This window comes from Pholcus phalangioides, unplaced genomic scaffold (assembly GCF_987345545.1).
Source record: "Pholcus phalangioides strain wild (caught in Gottingen) unplaced genomic scaffold, Ppha-v1.0 ptg000002l_1, whole genome shotgun sequence".
Lineage (NCBI taxonomy): Eukaryota > Metazoa > Arthropoda > Arachnida > Araneae > Pholcidae > Pholcus > Pholcus phalangioides.
The window spans coordinates 1,099,183-1,123,757 of NW_028301595.1; the positions used below are offsets into that span (position 1 = coordinate 1,099,183).

Genomic DNA, 24,575 nt, shown 5'->3' on the forward strand with positions numbered 1-24,575 from the left:
ATTAAAGTTAAAGCAGAAAAAAGAAAACCAGACGCAATAGCTTCCATTCATTGGGCAACAATATTCTCGGGTCTTTCGTGGGCGCAGCTTTTTAAATATTCGGCAACTTTCTGGAAAAGAATCAACTAGGCTTATACGTCGGTGGGAAGCGCGGGAGCGAAGTCAAACGATATCTAAATAAACGGCGGACGATATTTCGACATTTGCTGACGATGTTCAAATACAGGTGAAGATGGATGATTTCGCTACTTGCCATGACCCGATGTTGTTGTTGTTGTGTTGGGATTCGTTCCTTCTGGGACTCGTCCATTTTCCCCTTCAGACTCTACCCGTGATCCTGACCCCCGTCATTCTATGTTACCATCTATAGTGTCTACAAGTAAAATATATATATATTGGATCAATCTTTGGAGTAACTTTCTTTTCCTGTGTGTGCGTTAGTGAGAAGAAATGAAAGAATGGATAATAGCCATTTGCGTCTTTTTCGTGGCTGTCGACGGTGACGTCAGTGTCGAACAAATGGATACGAGTAATGGTGAGCATTATCCATAAAATCCGTTGTTTTTTTTTTTTGGTTTTTTCCAAGCTTCCACCACTGGAGTGTAGGCATCGTGATAGACTATAATAGTGAAGATCCGGGCTCGAAACCCAAGCCGGCACAGTGTTGGTCGGATGGAGTCTGTTTTCTGCGGCTCCCGATTTCGGGGCAAGAATGCGAACCGATCTCGCCGTTAAAAAGTCTCGCCACAGAGAGCAGCAGACCCACAACGGTAAAAATATTCCATCATCCCATTTCACTCTCAATTTGAAACATAGATGGCGGGACATTTCTCAGCCAACCTCGTTCGGCATTTTGCCTGTTGTGGCCTTGTATTTGCATTTGATACCCACTACTCTTGTTAGGATAAAATAATTCGTTGCAAGTGCAATCTTAGACATAAGCAAAGCTGGTTAAACATGCTTTAACCCTCTCTTGAACCAGCTTTGGACACAAATAACTATGCGCAAGTGATGATACAGAGCCCGCTACTGGATTGAATATTTCTCGAAAAACTACTGTACATCAATACCAGGTTTCAAATAGTGTCGTACACGGATTTGTTTTTTGTGCCCGATTTTCTTTTCTTTATACACCTACCATATCACAAACAGGCTGTACTACCGATGCCTCTGATAAAATATGCTGATGACGTGACGTCACATAAAGTGTTTTCCTCAGTATAAAACACTTTTGCGTACCCAGAAACCACATACCAACAACTTTTCTAGTGTAGTTGAAAGTATAAATTACCTACAGGTAGACCTTCAACACGATATTTACATAACATGGGAATTCAGTCATTTGTCATTTCGTCAGCAGATTTTTAGCCTTTTTTGAACCCCCCCTCTCAGCAAAATTTCGTCAGCTCTGTCCCCTACCTCCTAACGCTGATTTTAATAAGCTGGGAGGGGGGCGCTTCCCCCCCCCCCCCCGACAATCGAAAAAAAAATAATTTAAAGTAGGGGTCATTCAAGTATTACGTCAGCATCGATAGGGATGAAGGTTTCGGGTTTGCTGACTTTTGATGACAAAGGAGGAGGGGGAGGGGGTTTGAATGATTCTCATGTCATCAACCACCCTTTATAGAAAATATGAAATATTCTTAATGATGGCATCTTACTCGGTGTGCCAAAAACGTGAAAAATGTTTCCCTAGTTTGCGGGCACATGAACCAGCATTTTCCTTATTAATAAGTCCTCTAAAGAGCCACTTTAGTGATCTCCGCGGATCTTTCAAATGATCCGGAAAAGTGTGCAGGCCGCTCAAGTGTTCTAGAAATGGACCACGGGCACTTAAGTGCACTGGAACTGTGACGCGCGTCACTCAAGTGATCCGTAATTATGCCGCAGATCACTTAAGTAATCTGGGATTATAACTTGCGTGATGTAGAACTGCACTGCGGGCCGCTTAAGTGCTCTAAAACTGTGCCACGTGTCATTTAAGGCACCGCCCCCTCTAAATGTACCACTGACCGCTTAAATGATCTATAAATGTGTCGCATGTCATTTGAGTGATCTGTGAATGTGACATGAGACTACTTGAGGGATCTGGGAATGCGCCACGAGCCTACTTGAGCGATCTGAAAATGTGCCACGGGCCGCTTAAGCAATCTTTAAATGTGCCGCTCATTTGTAAAAAATTAAGTTTGCGGTGGCTGGCCATATCAGATAACCCCGAGGGCCACATTTGGCTCGCGGGTCATGAGTTTAGCCTGGCTTGGGGAATGGGGGTTGCAACGAATTCCTTGGAGAGAAATTTTGTGTGTGTGAGTTCATAGCATAACAGGAATTTATTACAATAATATATAAAGGTATTTTGTGATATTTTTATTTTTTAAAGTAGCTTTTTGTATCAAAAAAATAAATTATTGATTGCGTGGTGGGCACGCAGGAGTGCTCCCCCCCCCCCCCGCACGTCTCTATTCTCAATATGCGTTAAGAGGCAGAAGGCAGAGCGGGCGAAATTTTGCTGACGGTGGGGGATCGAAAATGACTAAAAATCTGATGACGTAATATTTGAACGGCCCCTTATATAGCGCGAATCCATTGATTGTAATGATTTATCATAATTTCAATGCTATTCGGAGGCTAAGAACTCAAAATTTCTCAAAGAAATTCATTGCGCCCCCAGACAGGACTTGAAGGGGGGGGGGGGGTTACGTCTGTTTAACTCTGAGAGGTCTACTAGAGAAAGAGGTCTTTTGAGGACTATGGGGAAGGATGTTAATTCAAATGCCCACAAACTAGGAAAAGGTTTTCTCGTTTTTCCGCACATTACTAGTAAAGTAAATTATTAAGAATATTTAATATTTTCAATGAAGGGTGGTTGATGAAGTAAGCATCAGTCAACCCCCTCCCCCTCCGTCATCAAAAGTTTATAAATCCGAAACCCCATCGTGCCCCATCAGGTGGCAAAACCATGTTTTTCACGTATTGTTTTAAATTTGGTTGAAAATGAAACAGCCCGGGGACTTTCGGAGTCGGATCACCGGGGTGTGGCTAAGGGCACCTGGAGCCGATGAGGGACTTGTCTGGACTGACATAGGGTAGGAGAAGAGTAGGGAAAACTGGGTATACACACACGCACAGAAACAGAGGCTACTCGAGGGATGTGACAGGCCGTTGCAGTGCGCCTACGAATGAATGACACTGGACTTACCCCGTTGCCGAGATCTCTTCCAGCCCAGCACCCTTCGAGTCCGGAACACTTTACTTTGTGTCAAAGAAAAAAAAACACAAAAAGTTTACCACACATTTTCCCGGAAAATTGGGTGCTGTCACGATTAACAAATTTCGTGGTGATCACAGACGAGATGGGGTTGGGAGTTGGAGAAAAGTTTCTGGGTTTCGTTAAGACGGATGAATGTACACATATTAGGACGGAGGTATGTTTTAAAAGCAATGGAAGGAGGCCTCAACGCCATCTCATCTGTTATCTTACACTTGCCATATTATATACACAGGATACAAGAAAAAAATAACGGGGGGGGGTGCATCCCCCCCCCCCCAGCGTCAAAGGTGGAGTCGACTGATCTAATGTATATATGTATATACGAATTGACATCATCATCATCTTGCCCCCCCCCTTAGACTTCCAAGTCTATCTCCGCCTATGATTTGCCTATTGCGGCTTCTAATTTTGCATTTAGTCAACCCTTCCCTAAGCTACCCAATAAGAGAGAAAGTTGTTGCCCCGTCTCTCCAGAGGCCAGCAAAACAAAAAATCGCTGACAAAGAACAGCTGCTTGTCCGTCAGCTTTCAACCTTTCGGACACGACGGGAACAAATTGAAACTTCCCACGGAGCCTGCGGGCCACCAACTCGTGTAATTTAGTGCCATCTTAATAGAAGGGGTCAATGGGAGCCCTCCGATTAAATAGGGACAAAAATAATTGCAGACTTTTTATTTATTTTGAGAAATTATTTCTTTTATTAATTATCAATTTCCATGAGTTCTGAATCAATTTCTTTCACTTATTATGAAAACGTTTGATTAATTACTGATTAAATTAATTCTGGGATTATTTCGATCTGAAATCATTTTAAACCAGTGATTCCCAACGTGGGCGTTAACGCCCTCTGGCGATCGATGGAATGGTCCAGGGAGCGGTAGAAGCTACGGGTATAACATGGGATCCTATGGGTTGGGGGCGATGGGAGAAAAAAATTTCTGAAGAAGGGGGGAGATGTGTGTGGGGAACAAAAAAGGTTGGGAAACTATGTTTTAAACGATTGTGTAATTATTTATTTCGATAATTCGGACATTATTCCCTTCTCAATATGTCTTGTAATCATTTCTTCCAATGATTATGCAATTATTCTTTTATTGACTGTGAAATAATTTCCATCATCTCATTGATTTATGAGCAATTTTTTTCGCCAATTCTGAAACCCTTCGTTTAAAAAATTCTAAAGTTATTTCTTTCATTAATTAAAAGCTTATTTATTTGGATTATTTATTATAATTCATTGTAATTAAATAATTAATGTTAGAATTATTCTAGAATTAATCATTTTTCAATATTTTCAACCATTTACTGAAAATGATCGGCGGGCCACAATGAAAATCTGCGAGGGCCATGCGTTGAAGACCCCCCCCCCGGTTTATGCTGTCCTTTCCCACATTTTCCCCCGATTTTTGAATTGAAGTACCTCAGCGAATATTGCACTTGAAAACGTGAAATTGTTTTTTTTTTTGGTGGCCTCGAGAGAGACGGTGTAACAAGAGCTTTCTAATTGGGTTTTTGAAAACAGGGCGACCGTACAAAAACTTCGTATTCATATTTTCATGTAAATAATTCTATAAAATCCACCACCCAATATAAATGGCGTATTATTATAGGTCATTCATGCAATATGACGTTGCATATGCATCATGACGTATTATTGTACGTCATTCATAATTATATTAGTGTACAGGGTGCATAGGTAATACGGCGCATGGCATTTTATTGGCGAATCGTTATTCCTAGAGGTATACTTGCAATTATAAAAAACATCCAAATAACGCGTAAAACTCACATACGTCGTTCATGAAGCAAATTATATAGTTATTTAAAATAATAAAATCAATTTTTACAGTCCCCGTGTGCCCCAAAACGTTAGACAGAAAGTTGTCGCCCTGTCTCTCCTGATACCAACAAAAAAAATCCGCGTTTTTAAGTGCAATATTCACTGAGATATTCGAATTCAAAAAGAACTGAAGGTTGGGGAAAACCATTTTACCCGCATTTTACGCTGTTGTTTTTTTTTTTTCCAACTTTCCTCCGTTTTTCGAATTCGAATATCTCAGTGAATATTGCACTTGAAAACGTGGAATTTTTTTTCTTTTTCTTGGCCACGAGAGAGACAGGGCAACCACTTTCTAATTGAGTTCTTGAGCACAGGGTGTCCATATAAAAAGTTAACATTTTTATTTCAATAACTATACAACCCCTTGAAACATGAATGACATATCTAAATACAACAAGGTATTTGAATACTTTTTCTAATTGGAAACGTGCCTCTAGGATCAACGGTTCACCTGTAAAATGGGGGGGGGGGGGATTGAGGAATCAGCTTCCCCCCCCCCCCCCCCCGATGTATATATTCAGCGTTTGATTAACGTTTTATTTTCTTTATTTGAACTTCAGGATACTGCAACCTCACCCTGGGTTCATCGACGTACGAGGTAAAACTTAATCAGCTGCACTTCAGCAAAGAAGTCTGCGTTGCCTACGAATGCCTGGAAGATGTGATGGTGGCCTACAAGTGAGACACATTTACTAACAGCTTGTAATGCAATCGAGTTCAGTTTCTTAGGGTGTGAACATAGTGCGTCCGTATTGGTTAAAAACTCGAATTTCAAGCTAAAATAATGTGAAATTCGGGTTATTAACCAATCGGAGACGACGCGAGTTTCCAGAATCGGAAATACGGACACCCATACACAAGAAAGGTGGGTCGAGCGAGAAGTCTGACGAGCGCGACTTCCTTTCCATTAGCGCGTGAACCCGGTTGCTATCACAGCCGCCACACATGATCTGGGAGTCGTGGCGCTAATCTTGCCCCCCCCCCCCACTGGCATCAGACGGATCCCCGCGAGCGACTAACTTGTTGCTTGTCATCAGAAAATTTAGCCACATTTCACGCACAGTAAGACACACGCACACACCATTCCGTTTTCAAATTTCATCTTCTATCGGCATTTGACTCTTCATGCTTTCTAAAAGGAAATGAGGCAGTGGCGTATTCACGGGGAGGGGGGGGGAAAGGCTTAACAGGCTATAGCCTAGGGTGATAAGTTTTGGGGGTCGGCAAATTTCATTAATGACCGGCTAATAGAATTAGTAGAATGGGAGACAGGGGCGGCGAAATTTTTATGATCCTCAATAAATCCTCGCCCAATAAGTGATCAAAAAAGAGACATCTAATGAGTGTTCAAGCGCGTGAGTGACCGACAGAGTGACACCTAGAGAGTTTGCAAGCACGTGAGTCAGCAAGAGGTTGACTAAGAGCGTGAGCAAAAATGGGAATGACCAAACGAGTGAGTGACCATGTCAGTGAGGGACCTAGAGCGTGCATGCATGTGAGTGACCAAAACATTGTGCAAGCATGCAAATGACTTGAAGAGAGACTTTAGCGACACATGTACAGTACTTGCAAGCGTGGGGGGGGGGGGCAAGCGGGTCATAGCACAGTGTGGCGAATCCGTATAAAGAGCAGTCAAGAAACCAAGGAAACGGGTATTTTCAGGATTTTATGACGAGACGAATTCGGAAAGTCATCTTATTTCCTCTGGGACTCGAACCCAGGCCCTCTTGCGTACTGAGCAAGCATGCTACCATCTACACCACTGGAAACACGACCCTGCCTTCCTTATTTCACGAACTGTAGCGCGAGGCGTTTAAGTAGAAGTATTAGTAACCTCTTAACTTCAGCCCCCAGGTGGGACGATAGAGATAGATAACGAGGGCAGGGTCGTGTCTCCAGTGGTGTAGAATGGCAGCATGCTTGCCCGGTATGAAAGAAGGCCTGGATTCGAGTCCCATCGGAGACCATAAGATTTTTCTATCCGGTTTCGGCTCGGAATAAAACCCAGAAAACATCTGTTTCATTTGACATATTGATCTGAGAAAGGCCGCCTAGCCATCAGTAATCAGGGAAATTAGACTAGAGAATGGGAGAAGGGCGGCATAACAATAAACGCGCCTCTGCACCCATGTGAGAAAATTTTCTACGTGATGATGGTCATACAGAATGGTACACATAGCTATTACAAAAATTTCATCCATTCCCCCCCCCCCCCACACAGGGTTCTGGTCTGTGAACCCCTGATTGAGATCCCGTTTCAGATCATTACCAAGTAGCAGGACCCTCCTCTTCCTAACCAGATCGTGGCCCGGCGCTCTATCTCAACGAAGAGATATAAGCAGGTGGTCGAAAAAGACCTTGGCGTATGCCGGAGGGTGTGCATGTGGTTCACAACACATACACGCACATTTTCCAGCATGGCCCCCCACATCCTGGAGCAGGGCCCCTAGGATGGGACTTTTGGCGGGCCCCAGACCAGACTTTTCATGGGGCCCCTTTATAGTGAATTTATGGCTTGAAAAAACAAAAAAATGATTAAAATCGTACCGGGCCCTGTCAGCCTCCCCCTTGTGGGGGCCATGCCTTCCAGCATAGACTGCCCTGGGATATAACCGCTTGTCCCCTCCTCCACTCGTGTAAATGCATCTGAGTTCTCTTTAGTCCCCTGTTTTGGTCACTGACATGCTTGCGTGCTCTTTTGGTCACTCACAAGCTCACACACACTCTCTAGGTCACTCACATGTATACCCCCCCCCCCCAGTGTTGAGACTGACAGGGCTCTAGCCCTGTGGTCCGAGACAATTACTGGCTGACAATTGCTTTTGTTTTTCATTTTATAAATTCACTATAGAAAGAAAGTTTGGTCTAGGGGCCCCACTCCAGGGAGCCCATGCTTAGACGTTTGCACACTGTTTTGGCCCCCACACGCTTGCACATGCTCAAGATCATCACTCTTTGCTCTCTAGGTTACTCCTATGTTTACGCACGCTCTAGGTCTAGGTCAGTGTTTCTCAACTAACGGGCCCTAACATCAGTGAAACGGGGCCGTGAGTAGTTCACCGTTTCATTTTTACCCATTTATTTCACACTTGCCGTGTGCATGACCGGGCACTCCACTTAAAAAATGAGGCCTCGGGTTTCCAATGGGTGAGAATCACTGCTTTAGGTCACTCTTTCGATCATTCACATGCTTGCACACGCTCTGGGGCACACTTTTGATGAATCACTTACTGACCCCCTCCTCACCTAGATCTCTGGGCAGAGGCGGATCTATGGTGGGCTATACAAATTTTTTGCCGTCCTTTTCCTATTCTACTAATTTTGTCAACCACTAATTTCTCAAATTTGCCACCCCTGCGAACTGGCCACCCTGGACTATAGCCCACTAAGCCCCTCCCCTGTGAATACGCCACTGGTGCCGTCATCTGCCATCAGTTTTTCTAACTATCAGTCAAGTGTACTGATTGAAATAATTGTACTGTTGTAGGCCTGATGAAGTAGGACCCAACTAGACAACTTGACATGGGGGGGCCACGAGCAAAGCGACAGTAGTGATTTTTTGTAGGGTCATAGATGTTGTTTAAATTCTGGTCCCCTGGGTAAATGTCCCAGTTGCCCGTGTACAAATTGGGCCCTGTCATGCAGAAAACATTCTCGAGATGTCTATGCCGTTTTTTTGCACGAGTCCAACAGGGTAGGCTTCGAATGCAAAGGCCACCTCGTGACAATGACATTAAGTACTATGATTATTTTCGGGCGTATATAAATTGGTACCTCCATTTAAGTGGAGGTGGGGGGCGGGCATGGTCCTGTTAAGAAAGGTCCGGGAATTTCCAATGGTGCAGCGTTGCATATCTACCTGGAATGGCCTACAATCTCTTCAAATTTTCTTGCAACGGTTCTTAGCATTTTTTTGAGTTGAACCTTAACGAATTGGTCTGATAATGATCTTGATAGTCTCCTCGGGCAGAGGCGTACGAAAAGAGGGGTATGAGGGTATTTATTTTTTAGCATCAAAAAATATTGCTCATACCCCCTCCCCCTCTGCGAATGCCCTTGATGTGCGCGCTCGGAGGGAGGGGGGCAGAGCTGACGAAATTTTGCTGCCAAGGAGGTCAGAATTTTGTTGACAAGTGGAAGGGTGAGTGTCAAAAATGGCTAAAAATCTGCTGACGTAATGCTTGAATGGCCTCTTACGGTACATACAGTGTATTTAAGAAGTTTAAGCACTTTATGATAATTGCAATAACCAGAAAATTGTCGTAAAAAAAAAAAGAGAAAAAAAGTGTTTCAAGAGTTATTTCAAACATATGCAAAATGCTGTATAGCAACCAAGTCCCCTTTCCGCAAATTACTGGCGAACCCATGGCCCCCACATCTTGAAGCAGGGCCCCCCGACCAGACTTTCACGTGGCCCCCTTTATGATGAATTTATAGCGTGAAAAAACAAAAAAAATGATTAAAATCCTCTCGGGCCCCAGGGCTGGAGCCTTGTCAGCCCACCCCTTGTGGGGGCCATGGGTGAACCGTTGATCCTAGAGGCATACTTTCAATTAGAACAAGTATCGAAAGGACGTGTGGACTTCAGATACGTCATTCATATGCAAGGCGTTGTATAAATATCAAAATAAAAATGTTAACTTTTTATACGGGCACCCTATCCTCGAAAACCCAATTCGTAAGTTGTTGCCCGTTCTCTCCTGAGGCCGACAAAGAAAATTCCACGTTTCTAAGTGCAATATTCGAAGAGATATTTTAATTCAAAAATCGGAGGAAGTTTGAAAAAAGCAGCAAAAACTTCGGACGCATACATATCCTTCCCAACTTTTCTCTGATTTTCGAATTCAAATATCTCTGCGAATATTTGCACTTACAAATGTGAATATTTTTTTTTGTTAGCGCCAAGAGAGAGACACGCACACTACTTTACCGCACACCAACTCCGCTCATATATCGCCACCCGGTAATTTCCAACCAGTGGAGTTGGGTGGGATAATATGAAGGCACGATCTATCGGTGGTCGCCGCAGGCTCGGTAGGTAAAGAACTTGATTCTGATGTTCTTCAGCCGGATTCGAACCGGTAGACCTTAACGGTAATCTTCATAGTGGAAGATGAACATCTTCTTACCACTGCGCTACTCTAGCGCCATCAGGTGACGCCCGGTAACAACAACCCGGTACACGGGGACGGTATAAAAAGTTACTTTTTTTTATTTTAATAACTGTTCGTGTATAACCCTTGCAACGTGAATGACGTATCCGAAATTCCCGACTTTAATATCTGCGTGTCACCGTTTTCTTTTCTACTCCATTTTGAAAGCCGTCAGTCGATTTTGTGGGACACAAACACCGTACGTACCCATGAAAAAATGTGCAGAATTTAATACATTTTTCTTCTCGTTAGAAATGAATTCTTTTATTTTTATTTCTTCTTGCAGGTGTGATCCCATAGAATACGTGCCATCGACATGCAAAGTGGTGAACGGAACTCACGGCCCTTACCCATACTGCTGCGAGCAATTGAGTCCCGGTTGCCGCGAGCAATCTTTCGAGTACTCTTACGAAGACGTTTCGCACATCTGACATGGATACCACCACCACTGGAAAATTTCTCATTCAGTTTCTCCTCTCCCCTCATTTTTACCATACCAAACATGTATGTCCATGATAAAAGTAAAAAAGATACATTACAAACATGTCTCCTTGTATAGAGATACACTGCAATAAAAACTACGCCAATACAAACTGAGTATTGCACCTTATAAACATCCCTCTGAGGGATTTCTAGCAATTCTATACCTACCACAAAGTTTTTTGTATGAGTGTGTGTATCATGTATGACCAGGGCTGTAACCAGGATTTTGTGGAGTGGGGTAAGTATGACTTTTCCGCCCCCGGCACTGTAAAACTCACATATTTTGTAACTGTGTTCCACCAAAAATTAGTTGCCCGGGCCAGTTGCTTTCTTTGCCCTTCCCCTAGGTCTGGAGCTGTATGTGGCCCTAACGTAAACATAACATAACATAACATAATTTATTTGTCCCCAGTCAATTTCAATAATGCTATACAAATTAGAGTTTACAATTAAATTACATATTTACAATATTTGACAGAAAATGCAAAGAGAAAGAAAAAAATGTTTGAAAGGACACGGTAGAAAATAGTTAATTCATAATATGGTGAAGAAAGCTGGGACAGGGAAGAGAGCAATAGCTAAAAGCTAGTAAAATGCTCTCGACCCTATGACATCTTTGCTCTTGCGATACACGTAAATCTTCTTATTTCTTTTGACCTGAAAGAAAGATAAAAAGAACGAAGTATATCGGACAAATAGGTGCAAATATATTTATTTATTAAATAAAAAATGAATTATGGCAACCCAAAGCTAATATAAGAGAATTTCATTCTACGTGTTTCTTTTTTTTTCACTTTAATTCAATGGCAAATTTTTAAATAATACAGAGAAAAAGCTAGACAAAAATAACAATTAAAATAAATAGCATCTTCACTTGATGTTAACGATCCATATAACCAAATCGAATTATTGTTTCACTTAAATTTACCTGTCGGAATTATTTATTATTTGATATAGAAAATTTGATATCAGGATAAATTAATTTTTCATTGCGTAATATTTGTTTAAATTTCATTTAATGTCTTCCCAATCATTAATTTGTTAATGTGACATTGCTATTGTGGTACTTTGCTAACCACAGTTAATGAAAAAGAAGGAAAGTAGCTTTCACCAACAAAGGAGTTTATCTCAGTTTCTGTGAAAAGTTCATAATTGTTTGTATAATTAGTTCAGAAGAAGGAGCCAGCAAAAAGAATTGATTTTTTAAGAAAGACCAAGCAAGTCACTTTACAAGGGTCATTGATGGGGGGGGGGGGGATATAATAAAAGTATGGATAAAGTAGAGGTGCTGATAAGGACACGAATGGGAGACCCCATGCCGATTACAAAATCCGGTAATGTCCCTTCAACAGTTTGGTTATGGAGAACAGGTGTTTGAAAAAAAGAAAGACAAAAACCAGAATGTATAAAGGGAGAAACATTTACAAAGATTACAAACACATTACAAAGATTGGATTAAAAAAGAAAATAGTTTTTGGCGAGAGGAGAGGGAGGGGTGAAGGAAAAGAAAACCTCTTATCAGTGATAACAAGTGCTTTTGTACATATGTACAGACGAGCACGAGCGAACTGTTCATTCCAAGGGATTTTCATCCAGAAGATGGTTAAATACAGTCATTTTGAGAAAGTAGAAGGACATTTTGAAAGTAGAGGAGTAAAGCTCCTCTACTTTAAGGACAGTGCGGGCCACTTCACTGGTTTGAAAACTCTCGTCGCGGGCCTCTTAATTAAGTGATTCGGAACAGCGTCGCACGTTACTTACGTGATCTGGAACAGTGTCGCAGGTCGCTCAAGTGATCTGGAACAGTGTCGCAGGTCGCTCAAGTGATCTGTCAATACGATATGCCGTGTGTCACTCGTGATCTGAAATTGTGCCGCGATTGACTTAAATGACCTGAAACTGCACCACGGGCCATTTAAGCCCTCTGTGAACATACCGCGGCCACTCAAATGATCTAAGAATGCACCGCGAGTCACTTAAGTAATTTGAAAATGTGCAGCAGGCTACGTGCGTGATCTGGAGATGTGCCACCCTGGGTCACTTAAATAATCTGTAAATGCGCCACGGGTCGCTTAAGTGCTCTGGAACTGTGCCACGGTGATCTGTAAATATGCGGACGAGGGCAGAGCCGTAACCAGACACTTGGTAAGCCGGGGTAAGCATGCATTTCAGCGCCCCCCCCCCTCCCGTGATGTTCAAGGAGAGGTTAAATAATGAAATTTGCGCTCTCTCTAGTCCAGCGCCCCCGAGGCACCAGACCAACGCTATCTTCTATAGCTAGATGTAGTTATAGGTTTAGCCAGACCCGCTTGCCCCTTCCCCACTCCTTAGTTGTGGCCCTAGGGGGCTACTCGAACAATCTGGAAATATGGAATGTTCTTGTTGAATATATGTGTGTGTGCAAGTCCCTGATCTAATCACCTTGTTTGAATGTATAAAACATTAACAGAAAATGAACGAACTAATCGCACGCGCGTGCGCGAAAACCACGATAACCAGCCTATATAGTATTGTTTCATGACAACTCCATGCAGAAAAAGCGCCCATGATCTCCGGGTATTCATTTCTCCCAATTTAAACAGGCCTAGAAGTGAAAATTTGAAAAAAAGTAGGAACAACATCGACACACACACACAAAAAATAGGGAAAAAATAGTAGGGAAAAAAAGGGAATTCCCGAATTATTGTGGCATGTAAAAATGTTGTGCCACACACACACACACATTGAGATTCACACCTTATATATTTCAATTATAGGATTATGTATTGACATTTGAAGAAACTCATGTTCTAATGGATTTAAAAATCTTTCGGTTCCACCGAATGTGGGATCAAAAACAATGTAAATAACAAAACCAATAAGAAATTAATCAAATTTCTATTGTTACTTGAAAAGTCGGGATCCATTTCCCCCCCCCCTCCCCTGCTTTTCGGAAAAAATTAAAAGCCTGTCTAGGGGTGCCGTAGAAATGTAACACATGCATGCTTAACCCATTGCCCACCGGAGTCATCTGTTGTGGCCAACGACTTCAAACCTAATTTTGTAAAAATGAACCAAGCGACACATTTCCAGATCGTTCAAGAGACCTTCCGGCACAGTTTCGGGTCATTCAAGTGGCTCGCGTCACATCTACACATCACCGCGGCACAGTTCCACGTTACTCAAGTTACCCGAGCTGCTGTTCCACTTCGCTTAAGTGACCTGTGGCACATTTCTAGATCACTTGGGTGACCTGCGACACCGTTCACCAACACTTAAGTGACTCGCGGCACAGTTCCAGAGCACTCAATCCGTGAAACTTTTAAAGATCACTCAAGCAACCTGTGCCACAGTTCCACATTCTTTAAGTGTGGCGCGGCACATTCCCAGATCATTCAGGTGACCCGCGGAAAATTTACAGATCACCGCGGCACAGTTTCAGAGTACTCAATTGACCCAGAAATATTTACAGGTCAGCTTGCGTGACCCGCGACACATTTCAAAATCAATGAAATGGCCCGCACTGTACTGAATGTTGCACACCCTTGATGTAACACCTCCTGGAGTTAAATTACATCCGAAGGATACAACGATTATAGAATGACCTGCACATGTTCATTGAATGTCTGGTTTTTTTTCAAAGAGGAAGGCAATAGCATAAATACGAACCTAGTATGCCTTAAAACACACATGCCAACCCATGGCCCTCGTAATTATCTGATGAGGCCCAGGACGAATAACAAAACCACACAAGTGGCCCACGAACGATCATCAAATCATTCAAGTGGGACACATTTCCAGATTACTTCAGTGGCTCGTGTACATCTCCAGATCATTTAAGCTGCCAACCGCATATATACAGATCGCCTAAGTGACCTAAAGCACATTTCCAAATCGCTTGAGCGACTAGCGGCAAACCCCCAGTTCACTTAACTGGCACGTAGCTCAGTTGCAGATTACTTTAAGTGGCTGGAGGCACATTTACTGATCATTTGAGTGGCCCGCGGCACGCTTCGAGATCACTTGAGTGGCTCGAAGCACACAGATCACATAATGGTCTGCAATACATTTACACTGAGTGGCCCGATGCATTTTTTGTAGATTATTTTAGTAACGCTTTTGACACATTTCCAGACCACTCAACTGGCCCCCCGTACACTTTCAGATCATCCAAGTGACTTGTGATACATTTCCAGGCGATTCAATCTGTCCACGGCACACTTTCAGACCATCTGAATGACTCGCGGCACATTTCAACTTAACTCAACCTTTTGAAGAGCATGGGGGTCACGTCAGTGATTTCAAACGTGTCGCGGGTCCCTTGATTGATCTAGAACAGCGCCGCAGGTTATTTGTGTAATCTGTAAATGTGACGCGGGTCACTCAAGTAATCTGGGAATGTGCCGCGGGCAACTTGAGTGATCTGGAAATTTGCCTCGGGCTACTTAATTGAAGTAAGAATGCGTCACGAGCCACTTGAGTGATCTGGAAATATGCCGCGGATCATTTAAATAAGGTAAGAATGTGCCCGAGCCACTTAATTTATCTGTAAGTGTACCGGGGGCCACATTTAGGCCACGGGTTGAGCACACCTATGCTTTAAAATAAGGGGCCGTCCAAGTATTATGTGATTAAATTTTTAGCCATTTTTGATTGTCAGCAAAACTCTGACCCTGCCCCTACCTCCTAACGCATATTGGTGCGATCAGAGACATACGGGGGGGAGGAGAGAATTGGGTTGGGGGCTCGTGGTCTTCCCCCCCCCCCCCCCAGACGATCAAAAATGTATTTTTGTAATGCAAAAAATATTTTTCAAAAGAATTAAAATTTCGAAATAAAATACCTCCATATGTTATTTTAATCAATTTCTGTTAATTTCAATTCTATTTGAACTCGAAAATTCTTTTTAAGATATTCACGGCGACCCACCCTCTAAGCCACACAGGTAACCCTTGGCCTGTGCGGACCAAATGTGGCCCTAGAGGTTATGATGTGGCCTGTCCCTCTCAAACTTAATTTCGTAAAAATTAACTCAGCGGCACATTTACAGATCGCTCAAGTGTCCCGCGGCACATTTAGAGAGACACCTTGAGTAACATGTGGCACAGTTTTAGAGCACTGGTGTGGCCACAGCAATATGTAGGGACAATAGGCAGGAGGTGCCAAAAATAAGTCCCACGCGGGTACAGATTTTGTCTCGAGCCGCCCCCAGAGGCCGTGTCTATTTTTTCAACGTTTCCGTTGTCAAGGTATGACTCAAAAGCGTGATGTCATATGAATTTTTACTGTGTTAAATTTTGGAGTCTTAACTAAAGTCTACGCTGCCGCCCTGGTGCGCCGCACCCCTTGCACCCTCGCTTAAGCTACCCCCTGTGAGGGCGAGTAGGTGTCCAGCGAAGCAAACAGTACTCATTTGAGATTAGCCTACTGAAGGTGTTGGGAAAAAAGAAATAGTTCAGCCGGCATTCCCCTAAGAAGGGGGGAAGGTATCTTCATTGGATTCTGTTGGTGCAGTGCTCGGGAAGGATGAAAGAAAGGGGTGCTCTTTCAATACCCCTAGGTTTTCTGAATACGAGGGACAAAAATATCCTCTTTTTCAGTCCTAAAAAATGTCCTCCTGTAGAATGAGTTAGATAGGAAAATAAGAATCTTCTACAAGAAAGATTTTTTTATTGGCGCCGGTCGGAGCTTTGGTGAAAATCTTTGGGACATGTTAACCATCTGGGAAAACAGGCTAGGGGTGAGCACCAATAAACAAAAACAGGTTAAGTGGGTATAAATCGAATCGATTAATCCGATTACAATACAATTTTTTAACTTGTTTGGGAACCGAAATGGGAAGAAGCTGGTCATTCCAAAACAATATCCGTTTGCAGTCACTAATTGGAATATAAAGAAATCATGGTACAGAATGGTAGGTGGGGTCACGTGATTCCGTTTAATGGCCCTATAAGGATAAGGGGCAGCTCTGCTGTCGTGTAAAGTTTTCCTGAAAACAAAAAAAGGAAAACAAATGTGGAACGTGGCAGAAACAACATTTTTATGAATTGTATACAGTATTACAAAACACTACATTCGGTTTATAAACGCAGGATTACCAACAAGAAAAACGGAAAAAAGCTCCTCATCATTATACACTTTCTTGACGAACACAAAGTAAGCAAATGTCAAATAGAGCTACTCATTTCTGATAAGTTCGTGCATTTTGTATCTTGTGAGAGTTTTCTTTAATGATAATTTACGAACAATCGCCATAATTCAATCTTAAATAATTTGGATTTCCCTGTAATACTTGTAATAAGGCGTAAGACGCACGTGTTTTTATACGATATATCGATAAATTGAAAAAAGTTTGAGCTAGTACTCTTTTCAGAAATCAAAGTAAAAGAGGTGCTGAAATCTAATGCTAGGTGGTGACGGTAGTGCAATTGCATCTGACTCCATATGAATGAGACGTAGTTGTAGATACATTATCTTTAATTATGATGCTATATAGAAGATATTATTTACATGGTACATATATTAAGAGAGAGAAAGACGACGTTGGTGCATCTCGTGTGAGAGCTGGAGCTGAACTGATGTTCTCACACACATGGCCCTTCGGACCCTCCGAAGAGGCATCCGGTCACGTGATCATCTCGTGTTTCAGTACAGAATGTACTGAGATTCTTTCACGTGACCAGAGCGTGCTTGTTAAGAGAGAGCCAATGTACAAAGTAAAGTAATAATAATAATAATACATATAAGAATATATATTGAGGCTCTACAGTACCCCCTCCCCAGTGTCAATGTTGGACACGATAAAAATCCGTGAACCGGACTCGACGTCCAGATCGAGTGGTCACTGGTGGTTTCGATTTCGTGGTCGAGTTCTCTGACGTAGAGTCGTTAGTTTGCGTTTTCGCCACCAGCGGCGTTGTATCTTCCGAGAGGGAGAATGCTGGTTTTAAGCGGTCGATGGAAACCGAAACTGTTTTGCCATTGATGTCAAGTTTGAACACTTTTTCATTTTTGTTAATGACAAGAAAGGGACCATCATACGGTCTCTGGAGGGGTCGACGGACACTATCACGACGTAGTAATACGCGAGTAGCATTCATCAGTTCTGGATACACAAATGTAGCACGTTTTCCATGATGTTTTGTTGGCGTTGGACGGAGCTGCTGCATGTGGCCCCGTAACTTATTTACGTAGTCACAAGGGTCAATGTTGACATTCGTTGAGTCGAAAAATTGGCCGGGAAGACGCAAGGGTGCACCAAACACGAGTTCGGCTGGCGTACACTGCAGGTCGGCTTTTAGAGCGGCTCGGTAGCCCAGAAGTATAGTTGGTAATACTTCGGTCCAACGTTCGGTGTTATGGCATTTAATGGCCGTTTTTAGTGGTCGATGAAATTCCTCAATCAAACCATTCGCTTGAGGATGGAAAGCGGTAGTTCTAGCTCGTTCGGTGCCTAGAAGTTGTAGGAGAGAGCGGAAAAGGTGGGACTCAAATTGTCGACCTTGATCAGTTGTTATAACTGATGGAGCACCATAACGGGATACCCAACAGTTATAAAAGGCTTCCGCTACAGTTGGAGCTGTGATGTCTTTTATCGGTTGTGCTTCTGGCCAGCGGGAAAAACGATCGATCATGGTCAAACAGTAAGAATAACCATTTGATGGAGTTAATGGACCCACTATGTCCAGATGAATATGGTCAAATCTTGCAGATGGCATAGGAAATTCTTTCAAAGAAGATTTGACATGTCTGTGAATTTTACTTTTTTGACAAGCCATGCAAGTTTTTGCCCATTTTGTTATTTCGTTATTGATACCAGGCCAAACAAAGCGAGAACGGATTTGGTGGATCGTTCTTCTGATGCCTGGGTGCGCTAAGTTATGAACGTGATCAAACACCGTTTTCCTATACTGCACAGGAATGTAAGGACGCGCACTTCCAGTGGAGATATCACAAATTAAATCTATGTCAGATTCGGGAAGTTTAATTTTTTTCAATTGTAAGCCACAATTTGAATCACCCATCAATTTTGATAATTCATCATCTGTTGCTTGAGCTTCAGCGATTTCATTGTAATTAATTGGGCTTGGCATTGAAATAGCACATATGCGGGACATTATATCGGCTGCTATGTTTTCTGAGCCAGGAATATGACAAATATCACTCGTGAATTGGGAAATGAAATCCAAATGTCTGGTTTGGCGAGGCGAGCATTTGTCATGCTTCTGCCAAAAAGCATAGACCAAAGGTTTTTGATCTGTAAATAGAGTGAACTGACGTGCTTCGAGCATGTGTCGAAAATATTTGATAGAAGAATATGCAGCCAATAGTTCTCTGTCATATGCGCTATAGCGTGTTTCCGCTGGAGTGAGTCTGCGAGAGAAAAATCCTAGCGGTTGCAAAGAATTGTCCACTACCTGGTGTAATGCACCACCAATTGAAAAATCAGATGCATCAACATGAAGTGCAAGTTTTGCAGATGTGGAAGGATGAGCTAATAGAGTGACATTAGCTAGTTGCTCTTTGCATTGATTGAATGCTGCAAGTGCAGAATCGGTCCATTCAATTTTACGATTATCTTTTTTACGGCGGGAGCCCTTTAGAAAATCGTGTAAGAGTATTTGCGACTCAGCAGCATGTTTTATGAACCTTCTATAGAAATTTATGAGACCAAGAAATTTTCTCAACTCAGAAATTGTGTCAGGTCTCTTGAAATCTAATATTACTTGCACTTTGCTAGGTAATGGTTTAATGCCAAGAGGAGTGATTAAATGACCTAAAAATTCCAAATTATCTACACCTAATACACATTTAGAAATATTAAGTTTCAAGCCATACTTGTGTAAACGCTCAAATATTTGCCTCAGGTGATTTTCGTGCTCTTCAACAGATGATGAATATACGAGGATATCATCTAAATATGCATAACAGAAAGATAAACCTCTTAACACCTCGTGCATGAAACGCATAAATGTTTGAGGCGCATTTACTAAACCAAAACAAAGCCTTGTATATTCGAACAGACCCCATGGTGTTGTCACCGCTGTTTTAGGAATTTCAGGTTCAAAAATAGGGATCTGATGGTACGCTTTGAAAATATCTAATTTTGAAAAAATTGACTTACCATGAAGGGCATTGCTGAAATCACTTAGGTATGGGATGGGATAGGAATCGAATTCTGTGACAATTTAATTTTCGATAATCTCCCACTGGTCGTATAGATGTTTCCGACTTCGGAACAATGTGCAATGGTGAAGACCATGAACTTTTTGAAGGACGAATTATTCCTTGTTGTAACAAAAAATCGAATTCAGTCTTCACCTTCTCAAAGTGTTGAGGGTGAAGCCGTCTCGGTCGAGAACATATTGGGGGACCTTTAGTCACTATGTGGTGAACTGTGTCGTGCGATGCAGGTTCGCCTATTAAGCACGGATTTGTGATGTCTGGGAATTCAGAAAGAATTTTCTCGTACTGAGATGGGCCCACTGTGGAAATTGAGACATGAGCCATTTGATGCACTGATCCCAGGGAATGAAGTGATGTGCTAGAGCTTATGAGACGACGCTTTTTCAAATCTACCATGAGATTGAAATTGCGCAGAAAATCTGCTCCGATGATAGGGCACGAAACCTTGGCGACGACGAATGTCCATGGAAAATTTTGTCGCAAACCCAGATCTAGGACAATATTTTTGGTACCGTAGGCCGGTATTGACGTCTGGTTTGCTGCGTAGAGACGAAATGTAGAGCAGGGAGTTGTGGAAGCAGTCGCTGACGGCGGAACGACACTAATTTCACTGCCCGTGTCAACGAGATATTTTATTCCCGTTTTACGATCATGGATGAACAACCTGCTGGTCTCTGAGCTCATGTTCGCCATGCCAGCTATGACGGAGCTCCTTCGTTTTTTGGTGCGCTGAAGTTGCACGGTGTAGTACAGCGCCGAGCATTTTTACCGAAGCGATGATGGTAGTAGCACATTCCGGAGGAATTTTTCCTGTTTCTGGAACTGGGACGCCTGTTGAAGAAGTTGTTTCGTCCGCGATGTGGTGAACGTCCACGTTGTTGAGAGGAAAGTTCATCCAGTTTTTTGGTGAGCATTGCGATTTGTGCACGCAAGTCATCTTGATCCGGCGGTGGAGAAACAGCACAAACGGATGCATTTTGGCTTATTTCCGCGATTTTGTCAGCCAGTTCCGCGAGTTTATCCAGTCCATCACTCGATATTGAGAGGACAGTTTGGATTTGAGTGGGAAGGCGTTGCAGCCACAATGTCTTTAAGAAATCATCGGTTAGTCGAGATCCGGAGAGTTGGCGCATTTTTCGTAGCAGCTGTGATGGTTTATCATCTCCGAGTTGAATTTCTGTGAGCAACTTCTTGATTTGGGCAGATTCAGTTTCGGCAAACTCCTGTATCAGCCGGTCCGAAAGAGCCTGGAATTTCCCGGTCTCAGGGGGATTGACGACAATATCGGCAACCGCATGTAGTGTTTCTGAGTCGATATTAGCGACGAGAGCGGCGAATTTGGTATCATCACTTGTAATGCGGCTGAGGAGGAAAGCTTGCTCGCATTGCTTCACCCAGAGAGAAACGTTTGTCTTCCAAAATGGGGGAAGGCGGAGAGCGACACTGGAAACTTGGGGAACGGTATTGTCCCCTTCTGCTGCGATCATCCTGTTGCTTGAGAGAGAAGAGAACCAAGAGGTCAAGCGGAAGTGACCTTACGAGGGAGGATGCTCCGTGGTCCACTGTTGCTGGGAGAAAAATCCTCTGCTGCTGCTCTCACCGTAATGGCGTCTTTTGAAGAATATTCAGAAGGCATCATTATTTGCGTTTAAACGTCTGCGGTCACCAATGCTGAAATCTAATGCTAGGTGGTGACGGTAGTGCAATTGCATCTGACTCCATATGAATGAGACGTAGTTGTAGATACATTATCTTTAATTATGATGCTATATAGAAGATATTATTTACATGGTACATATATTAAGAGAGAGAAAGACGACGTTGGTGCATCTCGTGTGAGAGCTGGAGCTGAACTGATGTTCTCACACACATGGCCCTTCGGACCCTCCGAAGAGGCATCCGGTCACGTGATCATCTCGTGTTTCAGTACAGAATGTACTGAGATTCTTTCACGTGACCAGAGCGTGCTTGTTAAGAGAGAGCCAATGTACAAAGTAAAGTAATAATAATAATAATACATATAAGAATATATATTGAGGCTCTACAGAGGAATATTTCTTGTATTTACGTTTCATTTTGGGCGCAAAGCCCCAACACTTGGTGAATGTATCTTTGGAAAGTCTGACCAGAATTGCGAAGGCCAAATGGCAGTGACGAACTCAAACAATCCAAAAAAAGTTGTGGCAGCTGTTTTTGGGATATCATCTGGGTGCACTGGAATTTGATGATATGCCCGTATGAGGTCCAAGGTTGAGAAGATGGTTTTGTCGTGGAATAGTTGAGTGCAGTCCTGGATGTGAGGGACTGGGTAGCGGTGTGGTACTGTGATAGCATTTAATTGACGGAAATCTCCACAGGGTCTCCATTCGACTTTCGGACCATATGAAGGGAAAGAAGTCTCTAGAAACTTGTACCACCATGAATGTGGCCTCATTTTACTTATTTAGATCCGCATGGTGATAACAATTATTTAATTTACTCATCTGACTCCATGAATTGTCACTACTCAAGATCTTGATAATCAAATAATTAATTTATTAAAAACATAACTTCAGAACTGGTTAACATGTTAAAAACTTATATAACTTAAAACGGATAACGGGGATACATAATGTAAAAAGTTAAATACTGGAAAAGAGTGAAGAGCGAGTCGTCAACCGTATTTTATACAACACTAGCGGTGACGTCACATCGACATAACACAAGGTACGATGACGTTACAACATAAAACGTGGAAGAACGTTAGAATGAGATAAAGCATCAACAGAATTATAAAGCTCATTATATAACGTATATCTCGATGAAGGGGGGAAATGTATTGCACATATGTGCACACAGAAGAAAGGTGACAGTTTAACAATGACCCAAATATCTTCATTTGAAGTTTCAATATTTGAACATCTATTGGAAGTTAAAATATTTTTTAAAGCAATTAGAACACCACCACCTCTCGTAGCAGATTGGCGGTCACGTCTATAGACCGAATATCTATTGTCAAATAATTCTTCATTTGATATGCTATCGATTAGCCAGGATTCAGTGATACAAATTATGTCAAAATCGGAAGAAATAACCGAGATTAAAAAATCATGTGTCTTAGTTCTGCGTCCACGTGCATTTTGGTAGTAAACAGATATGAATTGGCGCTTAAGCTTGTAAAAGTCCTGAGGTGATCCACATATATCATAACTCGACTTACTGCGTCATGCATTTACTTGAGTGGGTCTGAACCCGTTTCCTCTCTTAGACGGAAAAAACGGTCTAACTACAACACCAGAAGGCCAGAATGAAGCAGTATTCATAAGGAAATCATATTTATCACTCGTAATTTTAATTTCAAATGAAGAGTTATAAGCAGAGGGTGCACTTAGACGCTCACACTCATGAACTTCTATTCCCTCCGATTTCAAGAAGGAAATAATTGATTCATCAGTGGTATCATTTCTGCATCGGCCTATATATATATATATATAGGAAAAACTCATACCGGCAGAGAAGCAGCATTCTTTCGCATCTCGGGAGCCCGAGATGCGAATTCTTATCACTGAAGAAATGCCATTCACTTTCAAGCGATTACAGTTCCCGATTCGTTTAGCTTTTGCCATGACAACAAAGCGAGAGGCCAATCGTTAGCAGTGGCAGGTATCAACCTACTTGAGCCGTTTTTCACACGAACAGCTTTTCGTCGCCTGTTGGTAATCCCAAAAATTTGTACATCTACACACCAGATGGAAAAACAAAAATATTGTTTATTTATTTAAATATTTTTTTTACTTGATGCAGAAATTTTTTTGATCAAGAAATAATTAATAAGCTATACATATATAATTTTTTACGGGGTAGTCAACGTCGCCGGGTATCAGCTAGTAAGTTTATGAAGTGGAGCTCAGGGTAAAACTTTGACTAAATTGCCCGATTTTCACCATATTACTTATGGCAGACACAAATTTGTGAGTTTTTGTGTAATTTTACAGGCGCGGCTTATATGCTGAAGTGCTGTGGCTGGTGCAGCCCGCGACCCGGTAGCTGATTATTTTCTTTGGTCCTTGAATGGTGGGAAATACAGAATTTAATCAGGCTTTTTCCTCTGACCCACTACTCCTTTTCAGATTCATTATTCAAAACTATTCCTGTCTTCTTCACTAAAGCAGGTCTTCTGAACCTTTTAAAAAACTGAAAGAAACCCTACTCCACTGGCCCCGGTGGGATTCCAAATCATTCTCAAATTTTGCGCTGATGAAATTTCTAATTATCTTCAACATTTCATGAAACTCATCTAGCTTGCCATTTGACTGGAAAATTAATAAGGTTAACCCAATTCATAAATTAGGATCTCTTTCAAATCCCCTTAATTTCAGACCAGTCGATATGACCTCTACTCTTTTTGAGCACATAGTTGCCAAGGAAATCCGCTCACATTTTGATTCAATAAACTTTTTTCTCAAATCAACGCGGCTTTCGATCATCTTTATCACTAACTATCTAGTTAGCTCTTTTCATACATGATTTACTGAGCAGCATCAACAAAAACGTCCAAACAGATATAATTTTCTCGAATTTCTCTAAAGCTTTTGACAGGGTGCCCCACAATAAACTTCTACTCAAACTTCAAAACCTTTGCCTGTGTGTTCAACTGCTTAAATGGGTGGAAGCCTTCCTTCA

General features: G+C 42.2%; 2 protein-coding genes across 2 annotated transcripts; one reads left to right on the forward strand and one right to left on the reverse strand.

Moving 5' to 3' along the window:
• The first annotated feature begins 5 nt into the window (after positions 1 to 5).
• On the forward strand, positions 6 to 10,871 carry LOC149089037 (uncharacterized). Its single transcript, XM_089236773.1, has 3 exons — positions 6 to 535; positions 5,673 to 5,790; positions 10,552 to 10,871. The coding sequence occupies exons 1-3, from the start codon at positions 451 to 453 to the stop codon at positions 10,694 to 10,696; spliced, it is 348 nt and encodes a 115-aa protein (XP_089092899.1). The 5' UTR covers positions 6 to 450; the 3' UTR covers positions 10,697 to 10,871.
• Positions 10,872 to 20,611: 9,740 nt separating this feature from the next.
• LOC149089038 (uncharacterized) lies at positions 20,612 to 21,400 on the reverse strand. The gene has a single exon (XM_089239924.1). It carries the CDS (start codon positions 21,398 to 21,400, stop codon positions 20,612 to 20,614), a length of 789 nt encoding a protein of 262 aa, XP_089096050.1.
• Between the last annotated feature and the right edge of the window lie 3,175 nt (positions 21,401 to 24,575).

Coding starts and splice junctions, on each gene's coding strand:
- LOC149089037 (XM_089236773.1), top strand. CDS start 451: ATGAAAGAATGGATAATAGCCATTTGCGTCTTTTTCGTGGCTGTCGAC. Junction 536..5,672: donor ACAAATGGATACGAGTAATG/GTGAGCATTATC, acceptor TTTGAACTTCAG/GATACTGCAACCTCACCCTG. Junction 5,791..10,551: donor GATGTGATGGTGGCCTACAA/GTGAGACACATT, acceptor TTCTTCTTGCAG/GTGTGATCCCATAGAATACG.
- LOC149089038 (XM_089239924.1), bottom strand. CDS start 21,400: ATGATCGCAGCAGAAGGGGACAATACCGTTCCCCAAGTTTCCAGTGTC.